The 15,313-nt window shown below is 53.0% G+C and overlaps 1 protein-coding gene across 1 annotated transcript in view; it reads left to right on the top strand.

Annotated features, from left to right (window-relative positions):
- The window catches only part of GRIK3 (glutamate ionotropic receptor kainate type subunit 3), a 225,596-nt gene that overhangs the window by 176,247 nt on the left and 34,036 nt on the right, over positions 1-15,313 (top strand). Inside the window, exon 10 of the mRNA XM_032495980.1 lies at positions 6,370-6,573. Within this exon, the coding sequence (XP_032351871.1) occupies positions 6,370-6,573 (204 nt within the window). The remainder of the gene's footprint in view (positions 1-6,369; positions 6,574-15,313) is intronic.

The raw sequence follows: 15,313 nt of genomic DNA, 5'->3' as shown, positions 1-15,313 counted from the left end.
TCTTGGTCAATTCTGGAAACTTCTTGCAAAGGCCTCAACCTGCTGCACTCAGTTGCTCACTGGGGGTCCTCCCTGCACTGCAACATCCCGCTGGCTCTCAGCATCCCAGGGGAGAGGGAAGGAAAGAAGTCCCTCTTGGCCCGCAGCCTGGGCACAGCTCCATCTGTTCCACCACTCGCCATCCAGGCAAACACGAGCCCAGCTGCTCTCGAGGACATGCAAGTGTGACCAGGACACAGGGGCCGGACTGTGGGATGGTTAAGAGACTCAAACTGGGTCTGAGTCCTGGCTTTACTGTTCACTAGCTGTAGGACCCTGGAAAACTGCTTAACCACTCTGTGCCTCCGTTTCCCCACCTGAGAAAGAGAGGTGGTAAATAACTGTGCTACTTTATGGAGCTGAGAGGATGTACTGATGAATAGAAATAAATGGCACAGAGTGTCTGTGGTCTAAGTCAGAGCTGCTGTTGTTACTGATTACAGATCCAGTCCCCAGTAAGCACAGGTTTAAGAAAATAAGCAGAATGAGAGTTCTAGAGAAAACCCCACCTTCCATCCGCAAGCAGAGCCCCGAGCATCACTGAAGACTGACCCCTGACCATGGTCACAGAGGTTATCTCTGTCTAGCACTGGGTGCATTATAAACTTTGAGCTTGTATTTTTTTTTAATTGAAGTATAGTCGATTTACAATGTTGTGTTAATTTCTGGTGTACAGCAAAGTGATTCAGTTTTATATATGTGTGTGTGTGTGTGTGTGTGTGTGTATGTATATGTATTCCTTTACATAATCTTTTTTATTATAGGCCATTACAAGGTATTGAATATAGTTCCCTGTACTATACAGTAGGACATTGTTGTTTATCTATTTTATATATACTAGTTAGTATCTGCATATCCCAAACTCCCAATTTATACCTTCACCCTCCCCACTTTCTTCCCTGGTAACCATAAATTTGTTTTCTATGTCTGTGAGTCTGTCTCTGTTTTGCAAATAAGTTCATTTGTGTCCTTTTTTTTTTTTAGATTCCACATATAAGTGATATCATATGGTATTTTTCTTTCTCTTTCTGGCTTACTTTACTTAGTATGACAATCTCCAGGTCCATTCATGTGACTGCAAATGGCATTGTTTTATTCTTTTTCATGGCTGAGTAGTATTCCATTATATAAATATACAACAACTTCTTTATCCAGTCATCTTTCAATGGACATTTGGGTTGCTTCCATGTCTTGGCTATTGTAAATAGGGCTGCTGTGAACACTGGTGTGAGCTTGTATTTGAATGCCTTTCAGGCCTGGCTCACCACAGACCCCATCACTCCCTATTGTTCACACTTGGCTACTTCTTATACAGATGTTTCCTGACTGATCCCTGAAAATATTAGGGCTTGTGACCTCCTGAGCCCCTCATAGCTCTAATCTCCTACTGATATTTTAAACTCCACATCCCAGCTACCACCTCATCCCCTGCCTCTACCAAAGTCTGAGCCCCTGGACCTGCCATCATGGTAGTTCCCTACCCCTGGACTCCTATGCCTTGACCTCCGATATAGCTGCTGACCCACATGAAGCAGATGTCCCTCCGAACATCTTAACCCCATTAAGCAGTGTCAGATACTCACATGGTCTGGGAGTGACCCATGATTCAGCTGTCTCCTTCCCCCCTGCACAGAGAGCACAGGAGGGTTGGGTCTGAAGAAGCCCAGTCTTTCCAGGGGGGCAGAGCAGGGACAGAGGGTGTGACACACAGCCTTTACACTAGTCTCCAAGAAACTCTCTGTGTCCAGCTGAAAATGTCCTTAGAGTCTTATGAAAGTCTCAGCATGGTCTGCTTGTCCCAGAGCCCTGGATAGGGGTGGGGAGATTGTCTCAGCTTGGGCTCTCCGGGACTAGTTACAGGGTGTGGCCCAGCCTGGCCCAGCCCAGCTGCTCTGGCTGAAAACCCAACCCCAAGCCTGGCAGCCTGAAAGCAGGGCCAGCACCTCCTGGGAGAGCGCTGGCCCCTGCCTGTCTGGAAGCGTGTTGTCAGGGCAACAGCGCTTTGAGTGACAGGCAGGTACCAAGCCTGAGTACAGGAACATCCACCAGCTTTGCCTCTGGAGAACAGGGCTGGACCCGAGGCCCTGATGAGAGGGGTGTCTGTTCCTCTTTTTGTCTCTGGAATCTGGGTGTGGCAGAGAGCATAGGGAGATGTGTGGGCTGCCCCTAAGGGCCCTCCCTTCTCCCCCATCCTGAATCCCCGACGTAGGGGCTAAGGGTGCATTACCCTGGACACACAGATAGACAGAGCCTGGACCCCGCCCTGTCTGGTCCCTCAGCCACAGTTTCTTTCCCATTCCTGAGGCTGAAGCAGCAGCAGTAAGAAACTGGAAATCTGCCTTCCCCACCCTCTTTCTGCCTAGCCTCAGCCTCTGTTCAGGTTCCGCTCTTCCATGAACTCATGAAAAATTCATCTGCCCAAAGCTCAGCTCACACACTGAGAAAACACACTCAACTCACTCCTGAGGGGCCCTGATTTGGCAGGTTCGGGCTTCTTGGGGCCGCTGGAATGAGTAGCAGTGTCAGCACGCATGTGGGTACCTGTGCAGAAGTGGGACTGGCTGTGCACAGGTGTCTGGACACGCAGCGATGGGTGTGTTTGTGCCATGTGCACATCGTGATCCATTTGGACTCAACTGCCAGGCAGGCCGGACCTGCGTACCCAGCACAGGGGAGGGGAAGGCTAAGGAGGCCAGGCTGTGGCTAGGAGGACCACCCCAGGCTGGGGACCACTCTAGGCCCCACCTGCTGAGACGACTGGACTCCTAATGCTCTGTCCTGGTTCTGACTGGCAGCAGCCAAGCCCTGGGGGCCAGGGTCCTTGGCCTCTGTCCGAGCAGGGCAGAACATCCGAGAATACAGCGTATTCGTGCCAGTGGTGTTGTGCGCACACACATGCACGCGTGTGTGGGTGTGTGTTAAGACGGCCTAAGCCGGAAGGGGGCTTGGGAACACAGCTCTTAGGTAGCTAACCCTCGGCTCTTCCTCAAGAGCCCCTCTTCCAACTCCACAGGTCCCATCGCTGGGAGAAGCTTAGCGTCAGGTGTGGCTCTCACGTTGGCGGAACTAGACTAAGAGCCCTGGCGATGAAAAGTCAGAAAAGGTTATTTTTCTGGACCCCTGTTTCCTGTGACTTGTTGCAGAGAAATATTACCCCTGTTCCTCCGGCTGTTCTCCCAGAGCAATAGGAGAGCGTGAAGTTATGAAATTGAGGGCACCTTCACTGAGCAATCGATTAGCAGCCGAGAGAGCTTGTGAATTGGCTGTCTGGACATTTCCAGTAATAAATTGTGAAATAGTCCATGAATAAGTAGTTGGCGGAGTTCAGAATTACCCCCTAGGAAATGTTGCAGGTCTAGAGACACATTACTAAGGCGAGCACCATTTTAATGCTCTGGGCTTTGGCTGTTAAATATGTATGCCATCCGCAAAGCACTTCCCGAAATTAATGGCATTTTACAGCTGCTCCGAAGGCAGCGTATTTATATGGAGATGTATAGATTCTGGGCCTGTGGTGGCTTCACAAATGAAGTGCTAATTTTAGAGGAAAGGGCCAGGAGGGGCTCAGAGGCCGGGTCAGGAAGTGAGCCATCACAGGGACCTTCCCCGAAATAGTACTGCGCTCCTAGCTGCGACTTTTAACCTTTGGTGACACTGGGCATGGTCTCTAGGCTGGAAAGGTCACTGCAACACAAGCCACCCAGTGCACAGAAGGATGATAGCGATATTATTATTGTTAATAATAATAATATAATGCAATTTACATTTGCCAGGAACTGTTCTAAGTGCTTTCCACAGATTGATTCATCTAATCCTCACAACAACCCTGTCAGGTAGGTTCTATTATTATCCCCATGTTACAGAAGGAGGTAGATTTTGCTCAGAAATCTATGTGTGGTTCGTGATTCTCCCGGCAAAGAAGGCACCTTCTCTCTAATTCTTTCCCTGAGCTAACATCAGGGCCACCAGGTGCAGTGGTGCAGTTCGTTCACTGCACGAGAGCATCTGACCTAACAGATGAGATGGGATTGAAACCCCACCCAGGCCCTGTCACCAGACCCCGTGCCAGGGTTCTGGGCAGCACCTTCCCAGGGTCTAATTGGCACAAAGGCAGCGTGCACGCTAGCCTAAGTCCCCTTCCTCCCACGTAGTCCCAGCACCTTCCCCGGCCCCTCCTGGACTCTTTTCTCCAACCTTGTGGGCTGTCTACTGGGATGGGAGGCACTGAATTTAGCATAGTGTCTAGCCAAAGGACCCAGCTTTCAACCCAATTAGACTGAGAAGTGGTTTTCTCAGAATCCCTAGAGAGGTGGGAACCCCATGGGGATTCAGACACTCCCTTGCCCTTTCTCTGAAGCATCCCAAAGGACTGTTGAAAATCTACAGCGAATCAGTGAGAGGATAGGATGGGATATTGAGAGGTAGCGTTGCTGGGGAACCAGGGCCAGAGAATCAAGTCTGCCTGCCGCTGCGGGAGCTAGGCAAGAGGCTGCCAGTGGGTTTTTGCACCCAAGGATCCCCGTTCTACCCCCGGTAAGGGCCCTTCACTGCTCATCTGGCTCCAGCGGCCCACAGAGGAATGGCCCCGCCAATTGAGAGAATGATGAGGCACTTCTAGGCACACGTGCATTCTGTCAACTAATGGTTGTCACTTATCAGCTGAAGGCTTGAGGCATTCTGACATGTGGGGGTGCCAAGGTGGCTTGGGGGAAGGTTACACCCCAGAAGGAGGCCAAGGAGCTACAGACAGGAAGGACTGAACCTGGACTCCATCCTGTGTGGTCTTGGAAAACTTACTGACCTTCTCTGAGCCTCAATTTCTTCATCTATCAAATGGGGATAATGTCACTTGTCTTGGAAGCTTGTGAGGCTTAAATCGAACAGCTGTGATTTAAATCAGCATACAGTGCATAGTAGGAACTCAATAAATGGTGAGTTTGCTGTGCATTCAGCCCACGCACTGAAGTTCCTTACTCTGTTTTATCTCAGACTGGATGAGATCAGTTGCTTCTTTCCATCAGTTTTCCTGCCTCTCCTCCTAGTTATTTTTTGCAGGCTTGCCAAGGGTTATTTTTAAATGAGAAATCAGACAGAGTTGTGCCCTTCCAAAGCCCTTCACAGGCTCCCCATCACCTGGGAAAGGAGGGAGCCTGATGTGGGGCCACTGTCACCTGTGCGCTGGACCCACAAGCCATCTTTGAGGACCCCCTGCCCCCTAGAGAGAAGCACTACATGACTCAGGACCCCCGGCACAGTAAGGAGTTAAGCGCTCCCACTCTGGGGCCACACCAGCCTGAGTTCAGCTCCTCTCTCTCTGCTAGCTGGGTGGCCTCCTGTGAAGTCACCTGCCTTTGTGAATCTACTTGCTGCATCTAGAGAATGGGGTTCTCGTATCTACCCCCGGAAGGTTGAGATGAAAGTTAAGTGAAGCAATATAGCTACACTCCACGGAGCCCTCTGGCTCTGCTGGGCTCTGCTGGGCTCTGCTGGGCTCGGCGCTGGGCCCTCCACAAGCACTGTCTCAGTTGTTAATTTATTAGTGCCTGGCACATCCACCTAGTCATGCAGACTGTCAAAGTTAGCAGGAGTCACTCACTGGCAGATCCTAACACTGGGGACTAGATCCTTGGAAAGAGAGGAAGGTTACCAGGGCACCTGAAGATGTAGTCTTTTAAAACAGGAGGTTGGGGAGCAGTCAGGGAGGAAACGAGAAAGGGCCTTCTGCAGTAGTGTGCTTCCATTTGAGCAGACCTCAGAATCTCCTGGAGGGCTTCTTAAAACATGGTGGCACCCATCCAAGTTTCTGGTTCAGTAGGTCTGGGTGGGGCCAGAGAATGTGCATTTCTGACAAGTTCCCTGGTGATGCTGCTGGTCCAGGGACCACACTTTGAGAACTATTAGCCTGTGTGGATGGTGCAGCAGAGAGCATGAGATTCAGAGTCAGTCTTGAGTTCAAAGCCCTGTTCCACCAGCTCTGTGACCTGTGGACAATCAAATCAGTAAGGACCTACTGAGTCCTGTGGGCACGTCCACAGGTGGCTGTCGGTGAGGCACAAAGTTGGCCCTTTCCCTCTTCGTTTTTGTTTTTTTTTTTTTTAAGTACAGTTTATTTACAATGTTGTGTTAGTTTCTGGGGTACAGCATAGTGATTCAGTTATACATGTATATGTATTCTTTTCCATATCCTTTTTCATTATAGGTTATTACAGGCAGGCCATTCTTCTGAGCCACTCCGAAGATGGCTTAGAACATCCTCACAGAAGACCTAGCCCAGGCTCTGTGGCCCAGCTGGCCTCGCCTTCATCACTCCTCTCCCATCTGTCCCCACAGGAGGAGCCCTTTGTCATGTTCCGGAAGTCTGACAGGACCCTGTTCGGAAATGACCGATTCGAGGGCTACTGCATCGATCTGCTCAAAGAACTGGCCCACATCCTGGGCTTCTCCTACGAGATCCGGCTGGTGGAGGATGGGAAATATGGGGCGCAGGATGACAAGGGCCAGTGGAATGGCATGATCAAGGAGCTTATCGACCATGTAAGTGGGACAGGAGCACGGTGGGTCGGGGGAGCTGAGGACCCACTCCCTCCCTGGGAGGCTTGGCCATTGGGGGTGGGGGACATCCTGGCAGATGGGGTTCCTGGGGCAAGGGAGATGGAGATAGAGTCTGTGACTTCAAGCCTGACTTGTTCATGCTCTCCGACTCCTAGATGTTCCCCTCTATACAAGCACACATGCACGGGTCCCCGTATGACTCAGAACCATCCCCACTGGTGTCTTGGATGAGCTTGCTCTGGAAGGGTCCCCCCACCACCACCACTGCCTTCTACTCCCTTAAGAGCTACGAAAGGATGCTCCAGCCCTGAGGGCGAGGTATCAATACAAAACAGTTCACCAAACTGTCAGACACAGGCAACTGTCACTGCCTTGGGTCCAGGGGGAAGACAGCTGGTCCAGGGAGCTGAGGACTGGGATGAAGGGGATGAGCAAGGCTCAGGACATAGGTACCAAGGAGACAGACTCATAACTCTGCTTGAGATGGGGGAGGACCCAGGAAGCAAGAAGCCACAGCAGGCAGGTGGGGCTTTCAGGAGAGGGAGCAGCTGGTTGGAGGGCCCTGGGAGGAAGACAGAGAGAAGCCACAGTCTAGGGACACCCCAGCATGGGGGAGTCAGGAGGCCCTGGGTTCGAATCCTGGTTCCTCATTCATTGGCTATGTAAACAGGAGCAAGTCGCTGGACCTCTGTAAGTGCTTTCCTCATCTGTCGAATGAGTGCTAATTCCCTCTTTCTCATGGGCTTGTTGTGCTTCTCAGGAAGCACCAGGAACAGGGCACGGCCCACAGCAAGCCCTCCATAAGAGGGGGAGCTCGTAAGATGCTGTAAAGACACACATCACAGTATTTAGGAGCCCAGGCTCTGGTTCGATAGACCTGGAGCTCAAGTCCCAGCTTTACCAACTAATAGGTACATAACTGGGTAAGTTCGTCAATCCTGCTGAGCCTTAATTCCTTCACTTCTAAAACTGGAAGAATTAACAATTAGGACAGTTCCTACAGTTGTTGCAGGAATTAAGTGAGGTGACATCGGAACAGGCTCACGTGGCACAAACTCAACATTACCTGCCTTCCAGCTCGGGCCCCAAAACTTTCCAAAAGCATTTTCCATCAAAGATCTGCTCACACATGCAAGGACCTGCTCTGTACCTGACCCCTCAGATTCCTTCTCTCATTTATCCTTACAACCCAGTGAGGCAGGTACTGTTACTACCACCCATTTAACAGACAAGGAGGCTGAGGCAGAGAGAGGTGCAGGGTCCCAGCTAACAAGCAGTGGAGCCGGGGCTTCAAGGTTCTTTGGAGGCTCTCTGCTTCTGCAGCCCTGGGCTCCACCCTCTGCAAACAGCTATCTGACCCCAGGACCCAGGGCAGAGGGAGGTTCGTGCAGGTAGTCTTTGCTGTCTGAAAAGCACTGGCTGAAAGGATTATCATCACCTTGGTTCTCCAAGTGCAGGCAGGCAGCAGCGGGGCCTTCTTCCGGTAGCCTTTCTGCCCCTGTCGGAGGGGAGCTGGGAAGGGAAGGAGGCTGGAGCTCAGAGCAAGAAGACCCAAGCAGAGCCTTACCGGTGGAGTCATATCAGGCCGCCAGGGAAGGCTAGTGGGAGAGGCTAATGGTAAAGAGCATGAACTTGGGCTGAGCTTGATCCCCACTCTGCCACTCCCTAGCTGTGTGCTCCCAGACTAGTTTCTTAACCTCTCTGTGCCTCAGTTTCCTCATCTGTAAAATGGGAATGGTAATAACAGTGCCTCCCCCATAGGCTGTCGTGAGGACTAAGTGAGTTCACATATGTGCGTTCCACAGCGGCGTGTCAGTCCTTGCTCTAATTATTTTTATTTGTATATGTGAGCTCTTAATAAGGCTCTTCCTTCAAGACTGGGGAGGGGGTTTCAGGAAGTCCCTTTATCTCCCTGAGCTCACTTCCTAACTCAACAGCGAAAATAATGACACCTGCCCCACGTTCTTCCCAGATGGTTGTTGGAGGTGAGGAATAGGGGGAAGCAGCTCCTAGACTGTGGAATTCAGTATAAACAGGAGAGAGTGGTGTTGCCACCGATATTAGTAATAACCGTAATTATTATGGAAATTAATCAGCAGGCCCCAGAGGTATCTCCATTTATCGACTCCCCACCAAGCTTTATTAGTGGGGCTCTGGAGCGTGGGGCTCCGGGTGGGTTCTGAGCCTGTGGTTTGCAGGGGTGAGCTGGGCTGGGGAGAAAGAGGGAATCTCACGGAGAGTGGAGGCTACGTGCAGGAGTGAACAAGGCTGACACCAGTCTTGCCACCCACAGCATCTCCAGCAGCCTGAGAGCTTTAAAGAGCCATTTGCAAGAGGGGTGGGCTGGATCAGAAAAGCCAGCAACAGCCAGATCTTCTAAACTGCCTCTCAGCTGGAGAAGAGAGGGGGCCTCATCCGTAGCCTCCATGCAGCCCCGTATCCATCAAGACCATGGGCCCCGACGGCACATGTGGGGGACCTTGTTAAACCCGATCCCCTACAATTGATGAGCCTATTAATCCTAGCTTGGTGCCATTTTTAATAACATCATAACCATTTATTAGTGTCGTCAGATAATTAGTCTCCTCACTAGCTCATAGAAAGCGTGGTAAAGGCTTGGCAATATTATTACTTCCTTATTAGGGATCTGAACGTAGATGTAAAAATGATGAATGCTCACCTTTGCAAGAATCTGCCCCCTGAGGCCCATTTGGAGGCCCTGGGTGGAGCCTCTGACCAGCAGGACTTAAGAAGTCCTTCCCTGACACTCTCTGCTCATCTGTGTCCTGGGCCACAGGCCATCCAAGGAGCCAGGGTTCGGGGGGAAGAAGGAGCACCTAGAGGGTGTGTCCCCCTCCTGCTCACACACTTGCCTTCCCCCAGGTTGCCTCAAGAGCAACAAAGGTGATTAGACAGAGCAGTGATTTCTCCATCCATCACCCGATCTCTCTCCCAGATCGCCACTCTCTCAGTTTTGGCTGCCTGCTCCCTCTCACTGCCCCCTCTCAAAAGTCTCCTACTCACGGCCATGCTTTAAATTACTCCCAGGTGTTTTCAATGACTTTGGAATCCAATAGAGATGGGTTCAAAATCAGGGTCTAGCACATTTTAGCTGACAGTGGGAAAGCTATTCAATCTCTCTGGCCTCCATTTCCACACCTAGGAAATGGGAATGATAAAAAAGCCTTCTGCCCAGGGTTCACAGTAAGATTTAATGGGATACAGCACAAAACTGCTTAGCAGAGTGTCTGGCACTCAGGAACTGCTCAGCACATGGGCACCGTCCTGCTCCTCACCCCTCCAGTCCAGTCTAAAGCGTGTACATGGGTGAATGGGATGGTGGTGGGAGAGTCATCTCCTCGGCCATGGTCATCCTCGTGGGCCACAGTGATGCCGGGGTCTGGACCTTGCTCCTCTGAATCCTAAAAGGAGGCTCAGGGAACTGACTCACTTTGATCAGACTCACAGGGAACTGAGGCACACACGGAGGCATCACCCCCTTACTTCACTTGGGGCACTGACCTTTCCCGACACCTGCCATCCAGAGCTTCTGTTCTGGCACCAAGTGCCCGGAAGCCTGCTGGGGAGGCTGGAGGCAGAGCCCTACATGTGGGAAGCCTGAAGCCAAAGGAGAGGCTGCTGCTGGAGAAGGGAGCAGGAGACAAGCCTTGAGGAGCCTTGGGTACTAAAGTGAGGAATTTGATTTCAATCCCGAGAGCAACGAAAGATGTAGAGCAAGGGGGTGACACAAGACTGACACTTGAGGAAAGTCATTGTGCTCCTGGGCTAAGCTGGAGCCAGTCCAGAGGCATCGCTGGGACCCAGGTGACGGCGAGCATGGTGGCCTCAAGAGTGCTATGGTCAGAAAGGAGGGGAGTAGATGGCACGGAATGGAGACAAAAAGGTAGAATCGATGAGATTGGTGATTGGTTGGGTGAAGGAGGTGAGGGTAAGGGAAGACCAAGGATGAGGTGCGAAATTCTAGCTCAGACAGCCGGGAAGATGGTGGCTTCATCCCCCGGATAAAGAACCTCTTGGAGAAGCAGAAGATTCTGGAGAGGTAAGGGATTCATGTTGGGATTGGGGACCCAGGAGACAGCTGGCCATATGGCTGGGCACTCAGAGGAGGGAGCAGGGCTGGAGGCTGAGATTCAGAGTCATCATCACAGCCTCAGAAGGAATCTTGGGACCCAGAGACAGAGGCAGGAATGCTGGGGAAAGAAGAGCTAAGGACCTGGGCAGGACCCTGCATGGCACAGAAGTGTGAGGAGGGCATGAAAGGAGGCCTCAGCAAAACGCCTGAGACAGCAAGGCCAGAGAGGAAGGAGGAGGGCCAGGAGAGTGTGGGTGACGGAGGCCGAAGGGGGAGAGGCTGCCGGGAAGGCATGGACCCAGGCTCTCAGGCAGCAGGTGGGCAGGTTGAGGGAGATGAGGATGGAACAGCATCCACGAGTTGGCATGAATGTGATCTCCTGGGGTACAGGGTGGGCCCCAGCACTGGCTCCTCAAGCATCCTGGCCTGGCCTCTTGCAAACTTTGTTCTCTGTGATGCAGGAGGCCTGTCCAGGCCCTCGAACAGGGGAGGAGAGGGAGCCAGGGGCCTGACCTCAAGGGGAGGCACGAGTGCCCTCCAGGCCACAGGAAGCTGCTAGTTCTTTTATCTCGAAGTTGTCACATCTCACTGTAGCGTAAGGCGGTTTTCCTGGTTCATAAATGGGGCTGGACCAAGACGGGGGTGGAACAAGCAGGAGTCAATGAGTGGTATGTCATCTCTTCCCCTGTGAAAAGATGTAATGCTGTCCAGATGTTCCCTCTGCCTCCCTGTAACACCAAGAGCAGAGCAAAGAGGGTGGCATAGCTGGAAGGGCCCATTACCCCTACCTGACTCTTCTTCCAGACAGAGAGTGCCTTTGGACCACACTGGCTGCTGCCGCCCCGGGCATGGGATGGGGCTCACAGAGCAGGCGGTGATGAATGAGGGAGGTGCGAAGGAGCCCATGGGCTTGCATGCCTTCCCCAGAATCATGGCTGTGGGATCTTGACAACTAAACTTCCCATCTAAAATGTGCAGGGGGAGGTGTCTGATGTCAAGGCCATGACCCCATCACACACTGTGCCACCTGCCTTCCAACCAGGAACCAGATCTTAGTTCTGGCCTGCGTGCATTGCTGTTAGGAGGGGCCCCAAGCCCCTGTCTGGGTGGCCAGGAAAGGCTCTGCCAAGCCACCTCCTTCAGGTGGTCAGTGCACTTTGAAGCAAGGCATGCTGGGAACTCACCTGGGGCATGTCAGAATCCTGGATGGGACAGGGCAGTTGAGGGCAGGGAAACAGATGGACTGAAAAGGTAGCTTCTTGTCAGGGCAGCCAGGTGGCCCAGAGCAATGACTGAGGAACTCTGGGGAAGCTCGAGATGTGCCTGAGGACGCCCGGGTAAGCAGGTGAGGGATGCGGGAAGGATTTGGGCCATGTTGAGATTCACCACAGAACTGCCAGCTGCCGGGACTCAGCAGAGACCAGCCTGGGAAAGACACGGAAAGAGCCTGGCAGGGTGTCGGGGTCCAGATAACCAGGTGCGAGAGAGGACAAGTGCGAGGCAGCAATCGAGCTGCTAGGTGAAGAGGGTACTGGAGGAAGAGCAAGGTCAGAGGGAACACGGAACGTGCCGTCCGTCCCGCTGAGGATCATCCGTTTCTCCATTCTTCCCACAATGCTGAGCCCTGTCGCAGCCTGGGCTCCTGGAGGGCAGAGGCTGAGGCGGAGGCTTGGATGCCACTACTGAGTGAGTTGGTGTGATGCCCGGGGAGAGGTGGGGCAGGGAAGTGCAGCAGGAGGGAGGGAAACCCAGTGTGTACGGAGCCTGTCACCACTGAGTGTGACTAATCCCTGAATCTGCACTCCAGAGAAGCCTGGCAGAGTGTGTCTCGGGACCACCTCTCGGGGTGAGAAGAGAAGGGGGAACAGGTTTCTCCATGAGCCCCTGATTTCCAGGCATTTCTGGGTTTGGCAGAGCGAGCATGGGAGCCAGTCAAGACCCTGCAGCAGCATCCACATTGAAGTTGTGGGAGAAGCAGGATTCGGGGAGGCAAGATGGGGGACCAGAGGTGTCCCGGTGGGCAGGAGGTGAGATGCTGTCACCTTGTGCCTGCATGAGATTTGTGGTGGCCAGAGGATCTCACCTGGTGCATGAGGGGTCTGAGCCAAGCACAAATGGCGTGCCAGCCGCAGGGTGGTGAATAGAGAGATGGGAGCAGCCAAGGTCAACATGGTCCCTGCCCCTCTGGGAACAGGCAATGAATCAGCCGAGTTAAATTTCATTAAAATTTTGATCAGTGCTGCCAGGGGGAGTATGTATAGCGGACTTCGGGAGTATAAAACTGGGAAATGACTCAGGCTTCCCTGCAGAGGTGACTCGTGAGCTGAGACTTGAAGAATGAGGAAGAGATATCCGGACATGAATGAGGGTACCGACCTGGGTGAGGGCGCCCAGGTTCCTGAAGTCTCCACCCTCATCAGGGGTCCTGCGGGGCTGGCAGGACTGTGCCGGGGCCGACCCTGAGCAGACGTTGGCCTTGTGGACATGCAGGGATGGGGAAGGGAGGCTCTTTTAGAGATGGGAATGGAGGTGTGGTGTATCCACGAATCAGGGACCACCAGCTGAGCTGTTCAGAAAAGACAGCTGCAGGGCAGCTCTGCTTGGGCTCAGGAGCCGGGCATTCTCCCAGGCCTGGGAAAAGCGCAGGCTTCATTTCTCACTGCCAGGCGCCCATCAGCTCAGGAAGCCTATATGTGAAGCGTAGGTCCAGGACCTGCTGGGCAACACTGAGGAATTTTCTAGCACCTGTCCCATCTCTAGATATATACAGCTTTTTGGAGGTCATCAGTGGCCGCGGTACTTATGGTGAAATGTGGCGCTGGCTGGCTGGTGGGACACCAAGGGGTGCCCCCCGTGACCCACTGAGAGCTGCAGGCGGCAGGCCCCGAGGGAGGGCTTGCTGGGTGACCTCTTCTAAAACTCCGAAGGTGGATCCAGTCAGTGCTCCCATTGCTCAAGTTATTCATTTGTTCATTGAATCTATTAAGCCCCATGCTAGGTGCTGTGGACAGTCGGGACCCCTTCCCTGAGCCTCAGGATTTCACATGCTGGTGGAGGAAACAGGCAGTAATCTATGAACGGATGAATAGATGTTACTATTCTGCAAGAAGGATGTGGTCAGGTGAAAGCACTTCCCTGGCCCACAGACCAGGGCGTGTGGGCTGAGAGGTCCTGCGGATCAGAAACCAGATGGGAGTTGCTTCTGATCCATCCCAGGAAATCCTGGAGGAAGGTCCCAGAGACTTGTGAGAAGTAGGGGTAGCTTCAGAAATGCCTTCCTTGTCCCCTTGGCCAGCAGCATTCAGAGAAATCCAGGGAGGGGGTCTGGGTCATTTCTGGCTCCCTGGTGTGCAGCAAAAATGGTCCATGATGGGTAAATGAAGGAGGGCATAGACTTGGGAGGAGACTGTTCACTCTGGTCTCCCAGCCTCCAGGAAAGGTCTGGTCTCAAAGACAACAGCATCACCCCACTGTGTCCCATCTTCCACCCAACCAAGGAACAGACTTTGGTTCTGATCTGAAGCACTGGTCCCAACTCCTGTCTGTTTACAAGGCCAGGGAAGGCGCTGCCCAAGTCCACTCTTCCAGCCTGGGCCAGGGCACTTCAAGGCAAGGCATGCTGGGAGCTCACCTCGAGGCAGGGCAGAATCCTGGATGGAGTGGGGCCAGCTAGGGGTCAGGGAAACAGACGGACTGCAAAGGTGGCCCCTCCCCAGGGCAGCCGGGTAGCCCAGGATGGTGGCTAGGGAGTGCTGTGGAGCTGCAGATGTCACTTGGACCTGCCTGAGGAGAGCTATGAGGGCCACCAGTAAATGCTAGGGTCAGAAGTAAGGGGGCCCATCAAGGGCAAGGCCGCAGAGTCCAAACTCTGGGACGCTGGTGAGAGACAGGCAGGGAAAGCTGGACCCAGACAGACTGGCAGAGATCAGTGTGGCCTCGGGAGAATGGGGATGTTGAACAGGGAGAGACGGAGCCCAGAGCTCGGCTCATTAGGCTGGAGTAAGGGTTGATCAGGATTCTTGCGAGTACTTTGATGCTCAGTCTTCCAGCAAAATCTTACTGAGCCCTTTCTTTTGCCTGACTTTGTGCTAATCCTAGAGATACTTCAGTGAGTGAAACAAATGTAGTCCCTGCCCTCCCAGAGCTGATGTGCCAGCAGAGGAGCTTGATATTAAACAATGACTTACAAGTAAAAATTCAACTGTGGTACAGGCGTTGAGAAGTAGTGTGGGGGCTATGGGGACGTATAACCAGGACCTCACAGCCTGTGGAGGGAGGGGGTTCACTGGCCCCAGCCCCTTGGGCTTGGCTGGGCAGGGCTTGTCTGGGCTGATGTAACCTTCAGGGCCCTGTGGGATGGGGAAAGGGAACACCTAGAGACAGGAGATGGAACTGTGGTGCCTCCATCTCCAGGGGCCCTTGCGGCTATGAAGCAGGGAGGACCCACCCATCCTTCCTGAAGAACAGAGGCACAGCATGGAGCCTGCTGGGACTCAGGGATCAGCAGTTCTCCCAGGCCAGCAGGAGGCACGGCATTATCCCTCGCCATCAGGTTGTGAGGCTGCCACCAGCTCGGGAAGCTGGCATGTGAATCACAGGTATTGGCAGTTGACCAGTCCACAGATGCTC

Source organism: Camelus ferus, chromosome 13, assembly GCF_009834535.1.
Source record: "Camelus ferus isolate YT-003-E chromosome 13, BCGSAC_Cfer_1.0, whole genome shotgun sequence".
NCBI classification, from domain to species: Eukaryota; Metazoa; Chordata; class Mammalia; order Artiodactyla; family Camelidae; genus Camelus; species Camelus ferus.
This window is presented reverse-complemented; position numbering and strand designations above follow the sequence as displayed.